Source organism: Orbicella faveolata, unplaced genomic scaffold (genome assembly GCF_042242905.1).
Source record: "Orbicella faveolata isolate gen_17 unplaced genomic scaffold, um_ofav_v1 contig_2, whole genome shotgun sequence".
Taxonomy (NCBI): Eukaryota; Metazoa; Cnidaria; class Anthozoa; order Scleractinia; family Merulinidae; genus Orbicella; species Orbicella faveolata.
In genome coordinates this window covers 5,691,879-5,710,560 of record NW_028301547.1, presented here as the reverse complement: position 1 = coordinate 5,710,560, position 18,682 = coordinate 5,691,879, and the positions used below count along the sequence as shown (strand labels likewise).

Below are 18,682 nucleotides of genomic sequence, written 5' to 3'. Positions count from 1 at the left end.
TAGCAGTCCCATTAGTAGCTGTAACATTTTAGAATATTCAGAAAATTGAAGCTACATTTCTAAGACTCGATATATCTGATACTACAAATGAAAGCCAAAACAACCTGAAAAATTAGACAATTGGACCTACATTTTTGAAGAAGCGGTAATGGAAAGAGTTGCTTGATACCAGGCATAATTCAATACAGCCTCACTGAAAGTTAAACAAGACGATATATTTGGTTTCTGACTGACCTTTTCGCGCGTATAAACCGAACTTTTTGCGTACAGAAATGTGTAAAAGAATATGTGAGATCTAGTATTTTCAGAAAATGAAGATCAATCCAGAAACCCAATATCCTCTCTTAGAATTATTTATTTTCAAGGTGGCTCTGCATGTCAACACACAAATAACGCCAAAGTTCGTTCGCGTTTTTTACTATAGCGCATAAAACGAAAAAAAAAAAACACGCGCGAAACAGCTAAGAAAGCATTACTTAATATGTTGCAATCATGGCAACATGTTTCAAAGATTCAAAAAACAAATTGAATAAAGCTGTGAACAAATCCAAATTTTCAAAGGATTCGCTAACGATGCCTAGAATAATTTAGAAGGTTTCTTAATTTCAGATGACGAAAATACGAAGCGATGTAATTTTTTGGATAGCTATACTGACTTTTAATTAACTTCAATGCAAGCTACACAACATTTTTACATCATTTGGATCATAAACTAATTTTGAGCAGGGAAATTGCTTTTTTAGGCCAAGCAATTTACATCAGATGAATTAATTTCCGCGACTCTCCTGGGAAATAAGGAAAAACAATTATAAATGTTCACGTCTATTCGACTGCAAATCGAAGAATCAATCAAGACTCTTCTTTAATTTCGTATCTGGAAATGCCAAGACTTGAAAAGCGAATAATTCTCCGACAACATAGATAGCTCAACTGAAACAATTTTTCACGTCCAGTCATTTAATTTCGTTTTTCAGCAAAGGCATTGCCCTCCGACAGACAATTCAAATTATAAATAGAAACAAGGCCTTCGTAAAACCAAGTATCTAAAGCGATTTTGGAGAACAAGGCAAATTGAAATGTTCAGCGTTTAATTGTTTGTCCAATTTTTACGAAACAGGATTTGCAATGATGATTGACATGATCACCGTAGTTGCTATCACGGTTTCATTTCAACGTGCAGCGCCACCTTAACTACTCATCAAAGGTCGTCGCCTAGTTACAGGTTTTCAAACTTGGGAGAGTTGAGCGATTGTAAAACAATTTGGAATTTTCAAAAAATAACAACACTTGACTTTGACAAATTACACGTAGTAAAGCATGCAAACGCCGAAACGATAAAACATAATTTAATCAAGTTGATGATCGCCCGAGCAAAAAAATAAAACCCCCCATAATTTGAAAACATGTACCAAATGATAGCTTGAAAGCGGTTGAAACCTTTCCGTCAAAAATGGCAGAGTTACTTAATCACAACCCAATTTTTTCGCACGCGAATGTCGCTCTAAAGCAAATATTTCAGCCGAGAAAAAAAAATGAAACTTTCAAGCAAAACGTTTTTGGACTCTATTATATCTTCTGACCTCTAGTTTCAAAACTGCCATTAATTATCGGAGAGATTTCCATTTAACCAAATTCTCAAATATTATTCTTAACTTTGTCTTCATCTTCTCAACTTAAATCCTTTTGACCTCCTGATGTTTTCTTGACTTTCGAGTCTTCAGTCGTTTACTCTCTGGAATTATAATATATAAAAATTGCATAAGGAACAAACCTAAGTGTGGAAACAAACAAGTAAACGAAGAGTAAACAGTTTACTATTGCTAGTGCACGAGCGCGCGTTCACAAGTACACGACAAAGTTTGACAAAGAAGCGAAAGTCAAACTCTCGTGGAAAAAAAAAAGAAGAACCTAGCGTCTCGCATGGTTCCTGAACTAACTCTTAACGTACGTTTTGTTCTCTTACTAAAGCCATGCGGTTGTTCTGAAGTTGAACTGCACCAAATGTAAACCGAGTCCGGCAATCGCACGTGGTAGAATGACTTGGAGCTGGTATATTTGGTTGAAATATTACCTTAAAAGGTAGAATGCAAAGTAACTGATACTAACCATTGGTGCAAATGGGTGTCGGCTGACTTCTCTTCCACAAACGTCGACGCCATTTCTTCTTCAAAGTAAGAATTTGCTTCTCGTGTAGAAGGGAACTGTACACATCTTGCTTCGACGGCAACCATCATAAAATGACAAACAAGCACCTCAGATCAGCAATAGTCATCATGAATATGGGAAATAACATTAGACCAATCATCAAACCGACACGTCACGAATTGTCAACGACAGCACCCTTTGCACGCTTTCTCCTCCTACAACTTTGCATTTCCTTTGTTTATATGGAGCTTACGTGAACACGCATGGACTGCCAAACAAAAAGGTCATTTTTCAAATATAATTGAGCTTTTTTTTACAGTTCTTGAAAACCTATCTCTTCGGCTCATCTTGAAAATAAATTTGGTAGCGTTCATTTTAACATTCAAAGATACGAAACCTTGTAGAAACTGATTAATCAATATAACCTTTTTCTGTCTCGTGATCCATTCATCTTCATGTCATACTAAAATCACCGCAAGGCCCAGTGCATCAAATAAAGTTTAGGAAAATAGGGCCAAAAAGCAAGGTTATCTAAGTCATAAACACGATTAAAACGTTTTACGGCTAACGGTGGTTAACCCTATTGAGACTCTCCTAGATGGGAAACCCAGGGGAGAACCACCCGGAAAAAGTTTGCTCGTTGTGAGCCCCTGATGATTCATGAATTTGACGAGTACCCATGATGAAATTAAAGAGATCCTGCTTAGCAGAAGCCTAGTAGTCATTTATTGTTACGAACCTGTCTTAAATGAAAAAAAAAAAAAACAGTCTCGGTTAATGTCAAAAATATGTCTTCTGGGAACAGGAAGCTTTGTGTCAACAAAGGCGACAAAGCGGAAGGGAACGAGCTCTGAACGCAAGGTTCGACATGGGAAATTTAAACGTAAAACTAACGCGATTGTTGACATCCTCCCCCGCAATCCACGGTAGCACGTCGTTCTCTCCCCCCTCCCCGTCTCAGCGCAAACCCACCCTTCTTCCCATGTGTTCTTTATGCTGTTGTTATATCAGGAACAGACCAAAATTGTACAAGAAATGCGAACGGAGTTTGGCTTTCTAGCGCACGGACAACTCACGAGCCAAGCGCGGAAAAATGGCGTATGACGCGGTTTCTGTACGTAGAAGAATTATTGCTTTAAGGGTTAATGATCGTGGGAACACCTGCGAAAGACGAAAAATTATTGCTAACTAAATATTTAGACAAACGCATACAATTACAAAACAACGTAAGCGAAATGTTTAATGACACATATACAGTCACTAGTATCCTTCACTTCAGTGAAAAACAAGTTTTTCTGCAAAAACTATTTTACAAATGCACGCTACTTGAACAGTGCTCTAAACAGACTAATTTTAGCTTACAGGACACCTTTTTTATTTTCAGCGACTAGATGTCAGAATTTTTTTTTAACAACTACATGTATATGTACATATGCATGAAGTCAGGTGTTAAAGCAATTTCAACCCTGGTGTCAAGAGTTTTCTTTTTTCTCACCAGAGACTCATAGATAGACGATGTAAAAATTAAAAGAAATGTCAGTCTTTTTTTTCCACTGGTATTTTCCATTTTTCACTCTTACTTTAGTGCAAATTAAAAGAAACCGTTTTTCTTTAAAAATGTTTTCAGAAATCCAGCGATATGTATAGTGTCGCCAAATACGATCAGGGATTTCATAAAATAAAAAACGTTATTTTGAAATCGAAACTCTCGCTAGATTTGGATATCTGCTGAAACCCACCGTAGGAAAAACGATGGCGGCTGTACATTTTACCGCAAAGCCTTGCGAACCTAACTCAGCCCATGAGGCACAAAGAAAGCCAAATTTTTGCAATATTTGTCCCTGTACTAAGGACATTGAGTAGCCTAGGTTTGAAGATTTTATAACGTTTCTGTACGTTTTTATGAACATTGTTAAGGTTTTCGTGCGCTAAGAACTGTGGGTAAATATACCAGTCGCCATCTTTTTTCCTACGGAGGATTGCCAACGACTCTAAAATCGTTAGCTTAAATGATCGCTAATGATTCGCAAATCGCTCTATGAGATGCACCCGTAGGGAATCGTGGTAGTTGTATACATCATATTGGACTGGATATTTGTTTTAATGAATACAACCGCCATGATTCCGTGCAGCTGCGTCTCACTGAGGGAATTGGCCATTCCTAAGGAACGCTCGTTAAATTCACTAGTTACTAAATATCACAGAGAACTTAAGAGGGTATATAACATGCAAGAATTCATGTAACATTTTCCTGCATTGACCTTCTCCTACAGAAAAAGCCATACCAGGTTTTGTACAGTGTAGATCGTGTACTACGATAAAACACATCAGTGCAATACATCTACAGTTTAAATCAACCTTTCCTCGTTGAGAGAAACGATAGATATTTCTGTGGCGGTGCTAATCGTGCTGTTAAGCCTGTCAAATCCAGCTCTCGCCTGTCTATTTCCATTTTGCTCGTTAGACTCCTCCAGAGAACTGTTATTATTGTCTGTGTCTGTAGACACGCTTTGGCTGCCAGAATTTAGGAACTTGAGAAGTTTACTCTTCCAAAAAGGTCTTTCCAGTACATCGGAGTAGTCGATAAAATTTCTTTTCTGTAGCGCAGGAGGAAGCTTGCTGGGATCTGTGTTATCAATTCTTATAATAATAAGGCTGTCATCACGTCTGTTTAGAAGGCGATATTGTGCGAGGTCCAGCTCATGGATACAGTAATTGCTCTGCAAGAAATTACTTGAAAATACTACAATGATTTTGTAGCTTTTGTAAACGCCGTCCGCCATGCTTTCTAGAAAAGGTGTTCCAGGATCGAAGTCCCTGTAGTGAAGACAGCATTGTATCTGATGTTCTTTTTCCAGGAATGGAAGGAGTTCCCCGCTCACCCAATGGGAATCTTCCTTTTGGAAACTTATGAAAGCATGGTACTTGAATTCTGCAGCAGATGAAAAGGGGAGATTTTAATTAATTGAACATCAATAAAAAATGCGCAGTAATATCCCCAGGAGACAGACAGGAAAACAGACAGACAAAGACATAGGCCTGGACATTAAATGTAGACATCGACTGCGGACTTTCACTGTAGAAAGTGATACGCATTGATATGCAATGTAGACAATTATACGGACAGATATAGACACACATGCATAGACACAGAGAGTTGTGCATAGATATAGACACAGACATGACATAGACATAGACATATAATGGAGAAAATTATAAATAGACATAGACACTTATGCATAGACACAGACAAAGATATGGACACTTGTGCATAATTATAGACATCACTGACATGGACACAGACACAACCTAGACATGGATATACAATGGAGACAATTATATATAGACATAGACACAACCATAGATTTAGAAAGTTATGCGTAGACATCACTGACATAACCATAGGCATCACTGACATAACCATAGGCATTATTAGACATAAAAGTATATTGGTAGACTAAAAAGTCGTTGCTGATGCGTGACACTTGGTTGAAAACGATTGAAGCGATACTGGATGTATAAATATCGGAAAGTGTCAAAAATGTTCATGAAAACACAGACGTTTCGGGTATATGACCCTTCTTCAGTGTTAAAAAACCGTTAAAAAACCGTTAAAATACGCAGTAGATTTGTAACTACGTTAGATGGGCGCGCGCACGTAGAAAAATTGCGCGTGTATTGTTTAAATGTAGCTGAAGTTTATGTTTAGTCCATGCGGCTGCACTGTTCCTAGCCGAAAAATCAGCCTCATCTCCTGTTGTTTTCGCTGGATGTTGGTGCCATTACACAAACGCATACCACGCACCTGGACATCTGTGATACTGTGGCACGTAGAGTTGAAATGTTGGGCCACAGGAAATCCAGGAGTGTTCTTGCGTATGCTTCGCAAATGCTCACCAAATCGACTTCTGAGGCTTCGACTGGTTTCACCGATGTAGAGATGGGAGCATCTGCGACAGGATATGCAATACACGAGATTTTCCGACATACATGTAAAATGTTCTCGGATAGTAAAGGTGCATTTAGGACCTGGTATCACGGTGAGAGGATTGATGTACTCACAGGTGTTCCAACGAGAGCGTTGACATGCACATGACCCAGGCTGCTCAGTCGAAGAGTTGTTGGTGGAGCGTACCAGCATGTTTCGTATGTTGAGGTCGCGTTTGTATGCCACAAAAGGTGCTCGTGGGAAGATGTCACGCGTTTGCAGATCCGTTGATAGAATGCGAAAGTTCTGAATTAGATACCGTTTAATTTGGGTGTTAAAGGGGTGGTATGTGAGGACCACAGGCACTCTATCAACTGTTCTTTCACCACGTTCGGACCCGCTCAGAGCGTTTGGACGACGGATGCTTGTTACCCTACGCAGATCATGCTCGAGGGAAGTACACGGATAACCACGCTGTGTAAAAAATGTAGTCATGTCCCGAGATTTAACCAGGAAGTCATCGTCGTCGGAGCAAAGTCGACGCAGGCGGAGGAACTGGCTGTAAGGGATAGGGATTTTTGAATCCGCAACTTTTTCTTTCCGGATACGGCTTCCGTCCACACGCATCCGGCGAATTCGGCAGCCAATCCGGATATTTTTGAATCTGCTCTCCAGAGTGGAAAAAATAAATCCACAACGAATCCGATAACGTGTGGACGCTGAATCCGGATATTTTCGAATCCGATGACGTAGCAAAATCGTGTCCAGTCTCTTACCGAGCAATAAACCAATATGGCGGCACAACGTGTAGGCCTAATTTCTCTAGAGTGAATCCGGATACCATCGGCTGCGCGTGGACAGGCGAATTCGATTTGAATACGCTACGTGTGGACGGGGAATTTTTGAGTCCGGAAAGAAAAAGTTGCGGATTCAAAAATGTCCGGATACGTGTGGGCGTTGCCTTATTCTTAAGTCATAACCTACGTATAGTTGTCGACTATTTCCTTTGGTTTCAAGTGGAAAAGGCAAAGCAGATGTTTTACACAACATTTGTATGTCACTGCTATCTTTTTCGTCATTATTATTCTTACGAAAGCTTATACTTAAATTGCTAGTGAAGGCAAGCTTTATTCCATCCCCGTGATTGATTATGTAGATGAAATGTTGTGTCACTTTCAACCAAAATTAACGGTAATAATTCGTTCGTGGGACATAGACATAAAATACTGAACGAAAATTAAAAGGAAAAATATATATCTTCTTATTTACTCCACAAATTTCTCAATCGAAATGTAGAGCCTACTCATAAATGATTGCCGATTCTAAGTTATTTTGTAAGTATTAACATTAGCCTTACTAACCACGTTCTTGAGTTGATAATTCAAAGGAATTTTTACTCTCAAACGAGTTTAGTGAGGCTAATTTAAATACAAACCTGGTGGAAAATAGCTGCTCTTTTTGCGGCACAAACAGTACTTCAGCAAGCCAGCACCCAGGGCTATTCCTACCAGGATTCCAGCCGCCATAGACACGTACGCTGTGACGGTAATATTATCTGGTAAGAAAGGATCATATATTTCAGATCGATTTCTTTCAATGCGTTCTCTGCAATACTGATCTAAAATACAAAGTTCTACAGGGTAATTCATAAGTCCACTGGTTGATACTCCAAGGGTTTAGTATGGGAGAGATTTTACGTCTAATGATAGGACCACTGATTTTATTTTGGGGATTATCCTCATATGGAAAAGGGGGTAGGGGGGAGAAAAGCAACTATGGAAACAGTCCAATGAACGAGAAAACAGCTGGGGGAGGGAGGATGGAATATTCTGACCGAAATTTGCCGTTCCATTTTGACAAACCGGTTCATTTCCCTAATTCTTGTAGGCAATCCGGAAAAGGAATAAAAAATGGTAAAAGCCACTCCATTTGGTTGGACCGGTTTAATCGAAAAATGTCGTTCCATTTTCCTAGGGAATTCCCACTGGTTTCTGACCGGTCACTCTGGCATAATGGAAAGCACCCAAATATACGCTTACAATCGTGGTTTTTGTCTTGTTTATTGTTCGAGAATTTTCGCGCCAAATTTTACATGAAATTATAAATTGACGCTGAAATTTCGCGCCAAAATTAAGGAGTGAATTTGTCACCCATGATATTACATTGTATAAACTCATCGCACAGTGTTTTAGACAACAGCGAATCTCTCATGAAAAGTACCGCTTGTGTCGACCTTTTGTTTCCATGCCGGTAGACTACGGACGAGCGCCAAAGACAGAAACGGGTGTACTGCTCTCCAGTAATCGAACGCCTACAAATCTTAAAATCAACCTGCGACAATTACGGTCCACCTAACGACATTTACATTCAGCATGTGGCGTCTTACCCATGAACCGAGCAATTAATTTTACCCACCTACGTAAATGGGAGATTCCCGATCTAGATGTATTACACATGGTTCAGATATTTAAATTACAATTTTTCCTCAAAGTGTGTTTCCGGTCACCTTTTAACTTTTATGACAAAGCCTAACTACTTCTGTACATACCCTCTGTCGGCTCCATGGTGTACCGTGGTGGTGTCATTAGCCCTGAAAAATAAGACAATATATCAGCAGCACATTTCGACGATTGCATAAGTATTGATATTTGAAACATGTTTCACCATCCAAATAGTACGTCTATAGACCGATTTAGGGCATATATGAAAGACCGCATATATGTAAATCACAGTCGAAATATAAGATGAATGAAATCACTCTTTCCAGTCTGTAAGTCATGGCTTTTTTGCCTGAAAAACGTCAAAGCTGCAACGAAATTCAAAGCCATGGCCTCCGTGATACTGGTGCGTTGATCTACCAAATCAGTTGTGAAGAAGAAGACAGAAACCTCTACAACGGAGAGGCTTTATGCACAATGTGGACAGGATAAACGACAGAAACAAGTCTCAAGCACAACACTTTTCCGTCTAAGACTTGTGCACAACGAAGGCTGCTATTCTCGGACTGAAAAACTTAAAGTGTGAGGTTTATAAAATACTTTAACCGAGAGCTTTTAGCCTTTCAATTGTTTCTGGGGTAATTCTTTTTCTACTGAATTATCTTGCATAAACATGAAAGACATTTCTTGCCCATTGACAAGGTACAACGGTTGCATTTCTCGGACACTCATTGGCTAACTTTGTATATCTCGGTTTAAGAGCATGGCAAACAATCAAGGTCATAAATAAGTCACTATCCTTCACTTGCTTCTGTTAATGAACTTCGTCAAAGCATTGTCAAACAGTTGTTGTATCTTATCACTAAACAAGACAACCACTACTTACTCACCGAGGTACTTCGGTTTATCGTTGCTGTATCGAGTTAATTCCGCCTCGCCGTGATCGATAGTTGAATTCACGGACTCTGGAAGAGCGAATACCTAAGAGAATACACATGAACTCACGTCAAGGATTAATTAATTATTTAATTAATCAGATCAAGTTAAAGATTTTAACCGAGATGTATAAGGTCATGCAGTTAGTTAAAAGAGGACGACTTAGACCAACCTCGTTCCCAGGGTCCTCTCTCTACCTTGAGAAAGTACCCTGGTTGTGGCTGGTCACGGGTCTGCTAGATTTTAACAGATTCCAGAGATGTGATTGAAGGGAGGGGTTGGAAAGTTAAAGTTTGTCTCAGCATTGAGCTTGCCTACTGAGCCCAGTAGGGAGTGGAATTTGTAACCCTTCCGTTGTGGATCGGCAAAAATCATCGCGAAGGCATAGGAGTTCAATGCGTCGAATGTTCGACTAAAAGGCTAGCTCTGCATTTACCTGAATTTTCCCCGTCGATAGCTGGACGGTGTTTAAAATTTGTGGCAGTGAAAAATTTGGCAAAGAACTTGGGAATGACGACCACCACAATAAATGGACCGCGCGGTGAATTTAATTTAATTTTTCATTCGGCAAAATCACAACGAAGGTATTAATCTCTTAGAGTTAAATACGTCGTATGTTCGTCTACAAAGGTAGTTTTGAATTTGATTGAATTACTCTCATCGACAGTTGACGGTCATTCCATTCTCTTGCGGCGAAAAACATTTTACGAAGAACTTGACATGAACATGCAACGTCTGCGCGCTGAATATTAAAGGGGTAACCCGAAAAAAACTGACCCCCGGTCCGCGGACTCCCACTACGGAACGGGTCCGCGGACTACCTATGGACCGGTCCACTGACTCCCCCTACGGACCCTGTCTACGGAACACCCCCCAAATTATTATAAAAATAATAGATAAATATTTCAGTTACGGGTTGTCTAATAGATTACTCGTGACGGCGAAATTTCGAACGTTACATTGTACAAATGGGTAGACCTGGATTCAGGCTCGGGTGCAATTTATATAATTACACATTGCCATTTCCTTTGCTGTGGCCATAAAGTAGACGAAAGACGCGTACGGGGAAGCTTCCGGGAAGCCTCGAAATTTGTGTTCTTTCCCCTCTGCCATTTTGTTCAGCCCATCCTCCCGTGGGTTCGTGAACTCGTTCCAGGTTTCACAATTTACCCAGCGGAATAACAGATACAAACAAGAATAAACGGCCTAAAAATATATTAGACAACCCATAAGTGAAATCTTTATTTATTACTTTTACACTATTTTAGGGTGTCCGTAGGGGTTGTCCATGGTAGTAAAAAGAGCTAAGGCTGGTGTTGCTTGCTCTCTCGATGTTGTAAATTTATTTGTTTTATTTATTTATCACTTACCTTTAAATGGATGATCTCGGCGTTCTTTGTAGAGCTGATGTTCACACTGGTTTGGTTCTAGACCAGAACAACAGAACAATTTTGACTTTCTATCAAGAATTCATCCCTGCACATGCAACCAAAATCACACCCCAACGATGCGTAGGGAAGGGGTGGGGGTGTTTGGTGAACCTCCCATGAGTCTTCGCTGTAAGAGACAGAGCCATCATGAAACTAAAACTGGCTGGGATCGCTTTGGAACAGACCCAAAACGCCACGGAAACACAAGTAACTACGAAGAGTCGAAGGGAGTCATTTCAGTGAAGTTTATATGAAATAATTCATATATGAACTCCTCACGGGAAGATATGAACTCAATTAATTGACCTCGCTCCCAATGTGTGGCTTCATAGCTCAGTTGGTAGAGCATCGCACCGGTATCGCGGAGGTCACGGGTTCGAATCCCATTGAAGCCCTGATTTTTTCAGGCTTCTTCTTTCCAATTGCTTAAATCGGAAAATTAACTGCGATGATCATTCTTCACTCGGAGTCATTTTTATTGAACTCCTTTTCCATATTTCGAACCGTTTTATATGACCGTTACATTTCCATACAAACCCTAATATTTATGCTGTTACGTCAATGAGTGTCATATATTAATACGTTCACGGCTCCCAAGGAGTTGGGACACCTGTGATATAAATGGAGACCAACGGATGTCAGTAATGCCCAGGGGTAACCCTGCGATGGACTAACATCCCCGTAAGGGCGGGAACGTCTATTTCTGGTCGCTTTATACTGCGACAAAAACTGGGATAACTCTGACGGTATGGACTACTTGAACCCACTCAGAATTTACCTTACCTTTGAAATAATTTGACAGTGAACTCGGTTATCTTCTGCCGAACTACCAGTGAAATAAAGAATGTAATAGCCAATCCAAAGAAGCGAAGATCCTGACAAAAAATTGATATGAAATATATAAAGGCCAGTCATTCAGAAGAAATGTTAGTAATGTGCTATTATTGAAGATTTCCAACTAAAATGGAATAAGTTATTGTAATACGATATGAATCAATCTGCTATAAAAAAAAATTATTATGTAGACGAAGAAAAAAGGGGGGAAACACGGTCGGATCTAGTGGGAGGATGCACCCCCCTGAGATAAAGTCTTCTCCTTCGCATTCGCTTTTAAAATTTGTTTACCTGACTAGTTACACCATTCCTTAGTGGTGCACCCCTCCTAAGAAAAATCCTAAATCCGCCCTTAGGAGGGAAGGACAAGGGGGAGCCAGAGGAGGGAAGAAAGAGGAGACGCGTGTGAGTACTGTAAGTAGTGTAAGTAGCAGTGTTGATAACGTAAGAAGTGTAAGTAGACGTACTGTATTCTAAGTAGTGTAAGAACGGAACTTTGGAGGACAAGATACTGGCGTTATGCCATATTCGTATTCTCGGTATGGGACTGGAACTAGCTTGCAATTGAGGCTCATGCGAGGGAATATCATTAAAAATACATTAATTTACATTTGAAAAAACTCACCGCATTAGCCTCATTAGCAAGCTACTTCCAGTCCACTACCGAGGATACGAATTGTTTTATCGCACGAGGATATTCTTTTTTCATAACTACATTTTTATTAGTACCGTTGTAAGGACTCCAGGAGACCTCTGCAAACCACTCAGGATTGTTTCCACTCCTATGAAAGGCGACTGTTGTATTTTTGACCTCCCAGTCAGGAAGGACACGATTGAAGCGACACTCTGTGGATTGAAGAAACAACACAGAACTATTTTGTGTGTTGCAGGAAACTATCTTCTCAAACTCATCAATAATTCATCAAAGTTAAACAAAGAAAATCATGACCGTGATGGTGTTTAGATATCTGATCTTAATAGACCAATTTCGATATATTAATATTCAGCCTGAAACAATAGACCTCAGCACGAGGTTCCGGGGAATAATTGCAGAGTTTGTGGGGTTTATTCCCCGGAGCCTCGTGCTGAGGGCTATTGTTTCAGGCTGAATTTTAGTAGATCGAAATTGGTCTATTAGCATAGATTTTTACGATTTTATTTCTCCGTTTTCTCCTTAGTTTTGGTTTCGATTGAGAAGATATATTAAACACTCAAGACAGTGTTTGACCACATTTCCAAACACCTCGAAGTTCGTCAAAAATACTCCGCTGCTCGTCGTATTTTCAACTCTCTTCTCGGTGTTTGGAAATGCGGTCAAACACAGTCTTTCGTGTTTGAAAAATTACTTCAAAAAAGCTTCTTGAAATATTTAAAAGAAGAGAGATAGTGTTTCATCACATTTCCAAACACCGTCAAGTGAGTTGAACAATAAATGACGCCGGCGGCAACGTTTTTCAACGAAATTGAACGAAATTAGAAAGTTGATGAAATTCCACGTCGATTTTGGGTAGGGAACTGGAACTGTGAGCACGTGCAGAGAAACCTTTGTTACCCAGGCCCTACGTGAACGTCTGGACCAAAATGAAGCATTGGCTTACTGAATAACCCTTGATGTTGCTCCTATTCTAAGATTTAACAACTCTTACGTTTTGCCTGTTTGAGGACATCTCGACGAGACCTTAGATGGCGAGGAGAGACATTAGAGAGGACTCCTACAAAAAAAGAAATATTTCAAAAGTCAATCTTAAAGGAGCTCAGTCACAGTTTGCGCATATTGAAAGGTTTAGCCTCAATTTTTTAAATTCGTCGCTTGTAATCCGTGTCAATCTTCTCCATCCTTAGCCATCCTTGTTTCTTTATGGTTTATCATTATCTCTTTGGTGTTTTTCTATCTTATTAAACTGTTATTTTCAGGTTTCCTACCATTTAAAGGTAATTTTGTATGTGGCCAAAATAACTCAAAATACCGTGACTGAGCTCCTTTAACAATCAAATTGCAAATTTAAAAAAATTAATCTGTTCACATATTACTTTCAAAATGGCAAGGAAGTTAAACCGGCCATTTCCGGATGGAAACAGTTTCTAGAGTACTTTCTAACAGTTACTCTTTGTGACGATAGAATATTGGTATTACACGAATGTCACATCATTACTGAACAAGTGACATAATAGGTTACCACTGCAACCGCACGTCCTAGTAATAACACCTTTCATTTTAGCTTTAAAGATGATTTCCAGTCCGTACTGCGCACTCTCAAGAGTTTGTTTACGTGTTTTGTTTTGACTCATGTAAGACGTCACAAAATGTAACATTTCGCAGCTATCTACATGAAATCCATTCAAAGTTTCATGTCAACCGCCATTATGGATGCGAAGCTTTATGCTTCGTTCTTTCTGATATTACTAGATGAAACAGCTTCGTAGCTGTAAAAATCAAAGAAAACTGTTGGGAAAAGAATTTAGAATGCCTCAAAGATAAGGCAAGCGGTTCGTAACGAATAACATCGATTCGCATTCTATCCTAATTGGGGTGCTGAGACTGCGCAGTACGGACTGGAAATCATCTTTAAGTGCTTATTTCTTAAAACAAACGGCTTTGTAACATAAACGTTTTATTGTAAAATTGTTATTAGTGTGATAAGATAAAAAAGGTTTGCAGAGTTTTAAAAAAATATTTTGCAGCTTTTTTCTATGTGACAGAAAAAACGTTTTGTTAACCCAATTTTTTTTCCTGGTTGGTCTTTCAGATAAATAAAGCTTTCTTTATCATTATTCCTGACCTGCTTTGCTGTTAAAAGTACACATTTCTTCACAAGAAGCAGAAGGAGATGCCTATAAAGACAAACCAACAAACAACCGAATCAGCAAATTCAAATCAATCTTGAGGGTTCTAACAACTACTGAATTAAAACACAAACTCGAGGTCATTTCTGTAGGCGTCAGACAAAATTCCTTGTTTTCGTGCCGTTTACACAATCTATTTGACCTTAATTAGAAGGGGGTAACATCACCGCTATAAATACGTTTAACAGTTCGACCTCTGCCCGCATCAATGGCATGAAGAACATCATCAAGATTTTTCTACTACTTTCCCATGACTACATGAGTTATTTCTTTCCCAGTCCTCAATCCAACGTCGTCTGACTCACTTTGGGCATAGTTTAAAGGGGGAAATAGTTATGAAGTACTGAATCTGTTTTTGTTCGCTCTATTTTGCCTTGGACCGTGCGCAAATCACAATCTGCTGGCAGCTAACCAGTAGAAACGTTTCGGTTACGTAATCATGGCTCAGTGCATGAGCACAAAACAAAAGATTGTGCGCGGCCGTGGACCTCCCTACAAAAATCCTGCTTCCTTTGTTTACGCCATTGAAGTTTTCCGGGCTAACAAACCACTCCCCTCTATTTACTATCATTTTGGTTAGTGTGCTGTAGATAAAAGTTAATCGGACTGGTGCTGTTGATCAAAATCAAAATAATGTTTAGTAATGTTTCTTTGGTTTCGACAAGGCAAAATTTCGCAGAAATCTATTCATTCTGGCAAATTGTGACGTGGCCAAATTATTAACTATCGAGCGGAGAGATAGTTATGGTCACATTTTCCATCCTAGTTAAGATTTCGTGCCGTGAATAACGCAGAATCTCTCTTCTCGCCTGAAAAACGTGCGACAACATGACTTCTTGAACCCAACAGCCTTCCTACGTGCAGTGTAATCAATAGCTCTGTATACCTGAAGTGTTTGAGTCGGATTTCTTCCAAATAAACTTTTGCGGGAAGCATTTTTCAAATTAAATGAAAATAATTTTGTTAAAATATACTTATAGTTTTAGTCAATTCTTTCAAACCTAACCTACAGGTAGGGCCGTAGCCGGAAAAACATTATGACTGAGGCAATGTCCATGAAAAAAATTATGACTGAGGCAAGGTCCATGGTTCAATTCTCTTCCTAGGTATTTAGGGAGTTTATGATGGCTACTACTAACAAAAATGAAACAGAATTGCTGAAGCAAGTGCTTCGGTTTGCCTGTTATTAGCTAAGGCCCTGGCATAACGTGTTCTGTTTTGCGCGTAGCCACAAGTCACGTGTAGTTACTATCATTACCGGGTTCCAAATTAGATTGAAATACCATCGACATGTTCTAAAGCTACAATGCAACTTGCTCAACACGATGGAAACGTCAATACGGCTGGGTTAGTTTGATCTTCGATGTATTCCATCGTCCGCCTCTATGTTTGTTATCGATTATTACAAAACATCGCAGACACTGCAATATTCATTGCACGAGTGCTTTCGGCCACGCACGAGTTCGCGAAACGGATGCTTACAACGCTTGACGAGAGAGACATGCAAACGGAAACCAAAATCTTGGGTAGTTAGGCAGAGTGGCCAAGCTTAGGTTGGTTAGGGATGTTTTGATGTTAAACTGCAAAAAGAGATAGACTTTCTCGAAATCAAAACGTAAGTGAGCTGCGTGTAAAACACTCGATATGGCTAACGTAATTATTGCTTCCGCAAGCCGAACTTAGGTTTCGGTCTGTAAATTGGCTATGAACGGAAGCATTTCAAAATAAAGAGACTAGCTGAAAGTACTTTTAGTTTAATCGACAAGTTTTTTATGCTGTTATATTGGCTTAAACTCTTATTTTTCGTTTGCGCGCCGAAGAAGCAAATTTATGTGGATCCAAAAAAATGTTGCCAGCTGTCACGCGCACCGATCAGATCTTTGCATGTAGTAGACTGAGAAGTGATTAAAAAAAACATGCCTATTGTTTGCGCGGTTCTGGCTACAATGACTCGAGCAAACCGGGCTAGATATTTTCCCTTAAAACTTGTCATTTACCGGTTGGTACATGAGGAGAAATTTCTCGGCTCACCTCGCTATCCTGGGATGACAATCGAAGCACACGTTCCGAGCACAGACACAGTCGGCGGCCTCTTGTGGACACTTCCTTTGATCGCTCTGTCCCTGAAGTCAGTAGCATCGATATCGCTAGAAGTACTAGCAGCACTCTAAAGGCCATGTCGACGTAATATTGAAAATCAGTCAAATTTTGAGGCAGAAAGCGATGAACCATCGACAGACTCAGACCTGAAACAAAATGTCAGACTCACGGGTGCTTGATAATCTTCAGTCAGTAGTCATGATCAGGGCAAGAACGCTTCGGAAATAGTTCAGATATCTACGTCCACAGATAGTTTCTTCGGGAGTTGATGACTGAATACAATGATTCGGAAGCTATCAAACAAATAAAAAGAGGTCGCTCTGGCTCAAAATTTTAAATCAGTACTTCCATGTGATTTCCTCGAGATGGCACGTCGGTGGCGACCTACGTCATATCCAAGAAAACCAAAAGTAAGGCCCTTGCCAAAAAGCCTCGACAGTTAGTACTACTTGTGTTAATCCACAGAAGACAAGGTTTGTTTTCCACCAGATTGTAAGTTAAGAGTTTCTCCGTTGCTTTCCGCTTTCACAAGTTTATGCCTGTATGCCTGTGTGCCTGTGAATTTTGCCTGTGTACATTGACAGCAGTAAATGGAAAATCATTCGATGTGTCACGAACAGGCTCCTTCGAGTCCTGGATATGCGATATGCGGAAGCATATCGAACAACAATGCATTCCTGACTATCAAATAATCTTTCAGGCAACCAATAACACGTAGAGTATATTGGAACTTAAATGTGAGTGATTGACGGGAATAGTCCAGTACTGAAGAGGGATTTGAGCCAGTTCAATTTACTCGATCACCCCACAAGATAAGCCAAAATGACATTGGAAACACTCACTCGCTAAAATTTTTGAATTCTTAAAAACTTGTAGGGCCTCTTTGAACTTGAGCGTCTATCACGGCCGCTGGTCCGACCACTTTTCCTGCATTGAGCAGTTTTGACAGGTCCTAAGAAACGGAACAACTGTCATTTTTTTCGTGATTATCCGGGCCGTAAATGTCGGTCTAATTATTTGTTTGCTTCAAGCCACAATCACTTGGACTTTCTTGTTCAGTAATTTTATCACATTGAACATTGGACAGACCATGTGGGTTCGACCCACATGGAAATGGAAATGATTATGTTTCGAAACATTCAAGAAACAATAGATGTACAGTATCGATCAGTATACAGCAAGGCTGTTTATGGTAATTTTCTTTTAAGCTCTAAACAAATTCTTTGTGCTGTCAAGGGTCAGTCTGTTTATACGGGGCATAGATGTACAGTAACACAAGGCACTGGATGGGGTTTAATAGTTGCAGTCACTACGTATGCCTCAGCAGCCAGGAACGGTCGAAGTGTCGAAATTCAGTAACAATTTCCGACTGCAGGTCGTTTGGTCCACTTGAGACCGTACAGATATTAACTTGGCGATTTTATCACCAAACTCCGAGGAATCGTCTACTGCAAAACCAAAGTAATACTCCGAGTCATTTGGCATTTTGTAAATCAACATAGAAGGGGTTAATTGTAAATCCTTAGTAAGACTTTCCGCCGAAATTCTTTGATAATTTCTGACTGAGTCGAGAACATGGCGATTTTATGGTCTTTTAATATAGTATGCCCAAACTATGGAAATTCGTCAACTAGCGAACGAAAGGGCGAAATAGCGAAATGATGAAATGTCACTACGGTTAGCCTAAATATCACTGATAGCTTTCAATAATTGTATGGGCCAACATTGTTAATTGATGTCTCATGATTTTTGGAAGCCCTTGACATTTCCAAACAAGCGTGGAATACTCTCGAGAGGTAATCACAAGGTCTCCCAAGCTCCTTGAGCTTCCTTGGGGGCCTGCGAACAGGCTCCCCGTGAGCCCTTATCCCTCCCCGATCGCTTCGCTCACCGAATTCTTCTGTTTCGCGCTCGCCAAAATTTTTTTCCCTCCTCGCCGGGAGCCTGTTCGCAGGCTAAAGGGACCCGAGTCGGACAACCCGCGAATAGGCATGGGAGGACCCATTTCTTAAAACCTGGAAGTGTAC

At 40.0% G+C, this 18,682-nt stretch overlaps 2 protein-coding genes across 2 annotated transcripts; both read right to left on the bottom strand.

The window, feature by feature from the left end:
• Positions 1–3,359: 3,359 nt before the first annotated feature.
• On the bottom strand, positions 3,360–17,313 carry LOC110044577 (uncharacterized). Its single transcript, XM_020750145.2, has 10 exons — positions 16,587–17,313; positions 14,492–14,543; positions 13,358–13,423; positions 12,441–12,557; positions 11,661–11,752; positions 10,818–10,874; positions 9,402–9,492; positions 8,622–8,663; positions 7,509–7,628; positions 3,360–5,077 (listed from the first exon to the last, which is right to left on the bottom strand). The coding sequence occupies exons 1-10, from the start codon at positions 16,785–16,787 to the stop codon at positions 4,494–4,496; spliced, it is 1,422 nt and encodes a 473-aa protein (XP_020605804.1). The 5' UTR covers positions 16,788–17,313; the 3' UTR covers positions 3,360–4,493.
• LOC149111684 (uncharacterized) lies at positions 5,085–7,502 on the bottom strand. Its single transcript, XM_089289769.1, has one exon. It carries the CDS (start codon positions 6,698–6,700, stop codon positions 5,828–5,830), a length of 873 nt encoding a protein of 290 aa, XP_089145895.1. The 5' UTR covers positions 6,701–7,502; the 3' UTR covers positions 5,085–5,827.
• Positions 17,314–18,682: the final 1,369 nt, after the last annotated feature.

Coding starts and splice junctions, on each gene's coding strand:
- LOC149111684 (XM_089289769.1), bottom strand. CDS start 6,700: ATGCGTGTGGACGGAAGCCGTATCCGGAAAGAAAAAGTTGCGGATTCA.
- LOC110044577 (XM_020750145.2), bottom strand. CDS start 16,787: ATGGTTCATCGCTTTCTGCCTCAAAATTTGACTGATTTTCAATATTAC. Junction 10,875..11,660: donor ACTGTCAAATTATTTCAAAG/GTAAGGTAAATT, acceptor GTTCTGGTCTAG/AACCAAACCAGTGTGAACAT. Junction 7,629..8,621: donor CACCATGGAGCCGACAGAGG/GTATGTACAGAA, acceptor CTTTCTTACCAG/ATAATATTACCGTCACAGCG.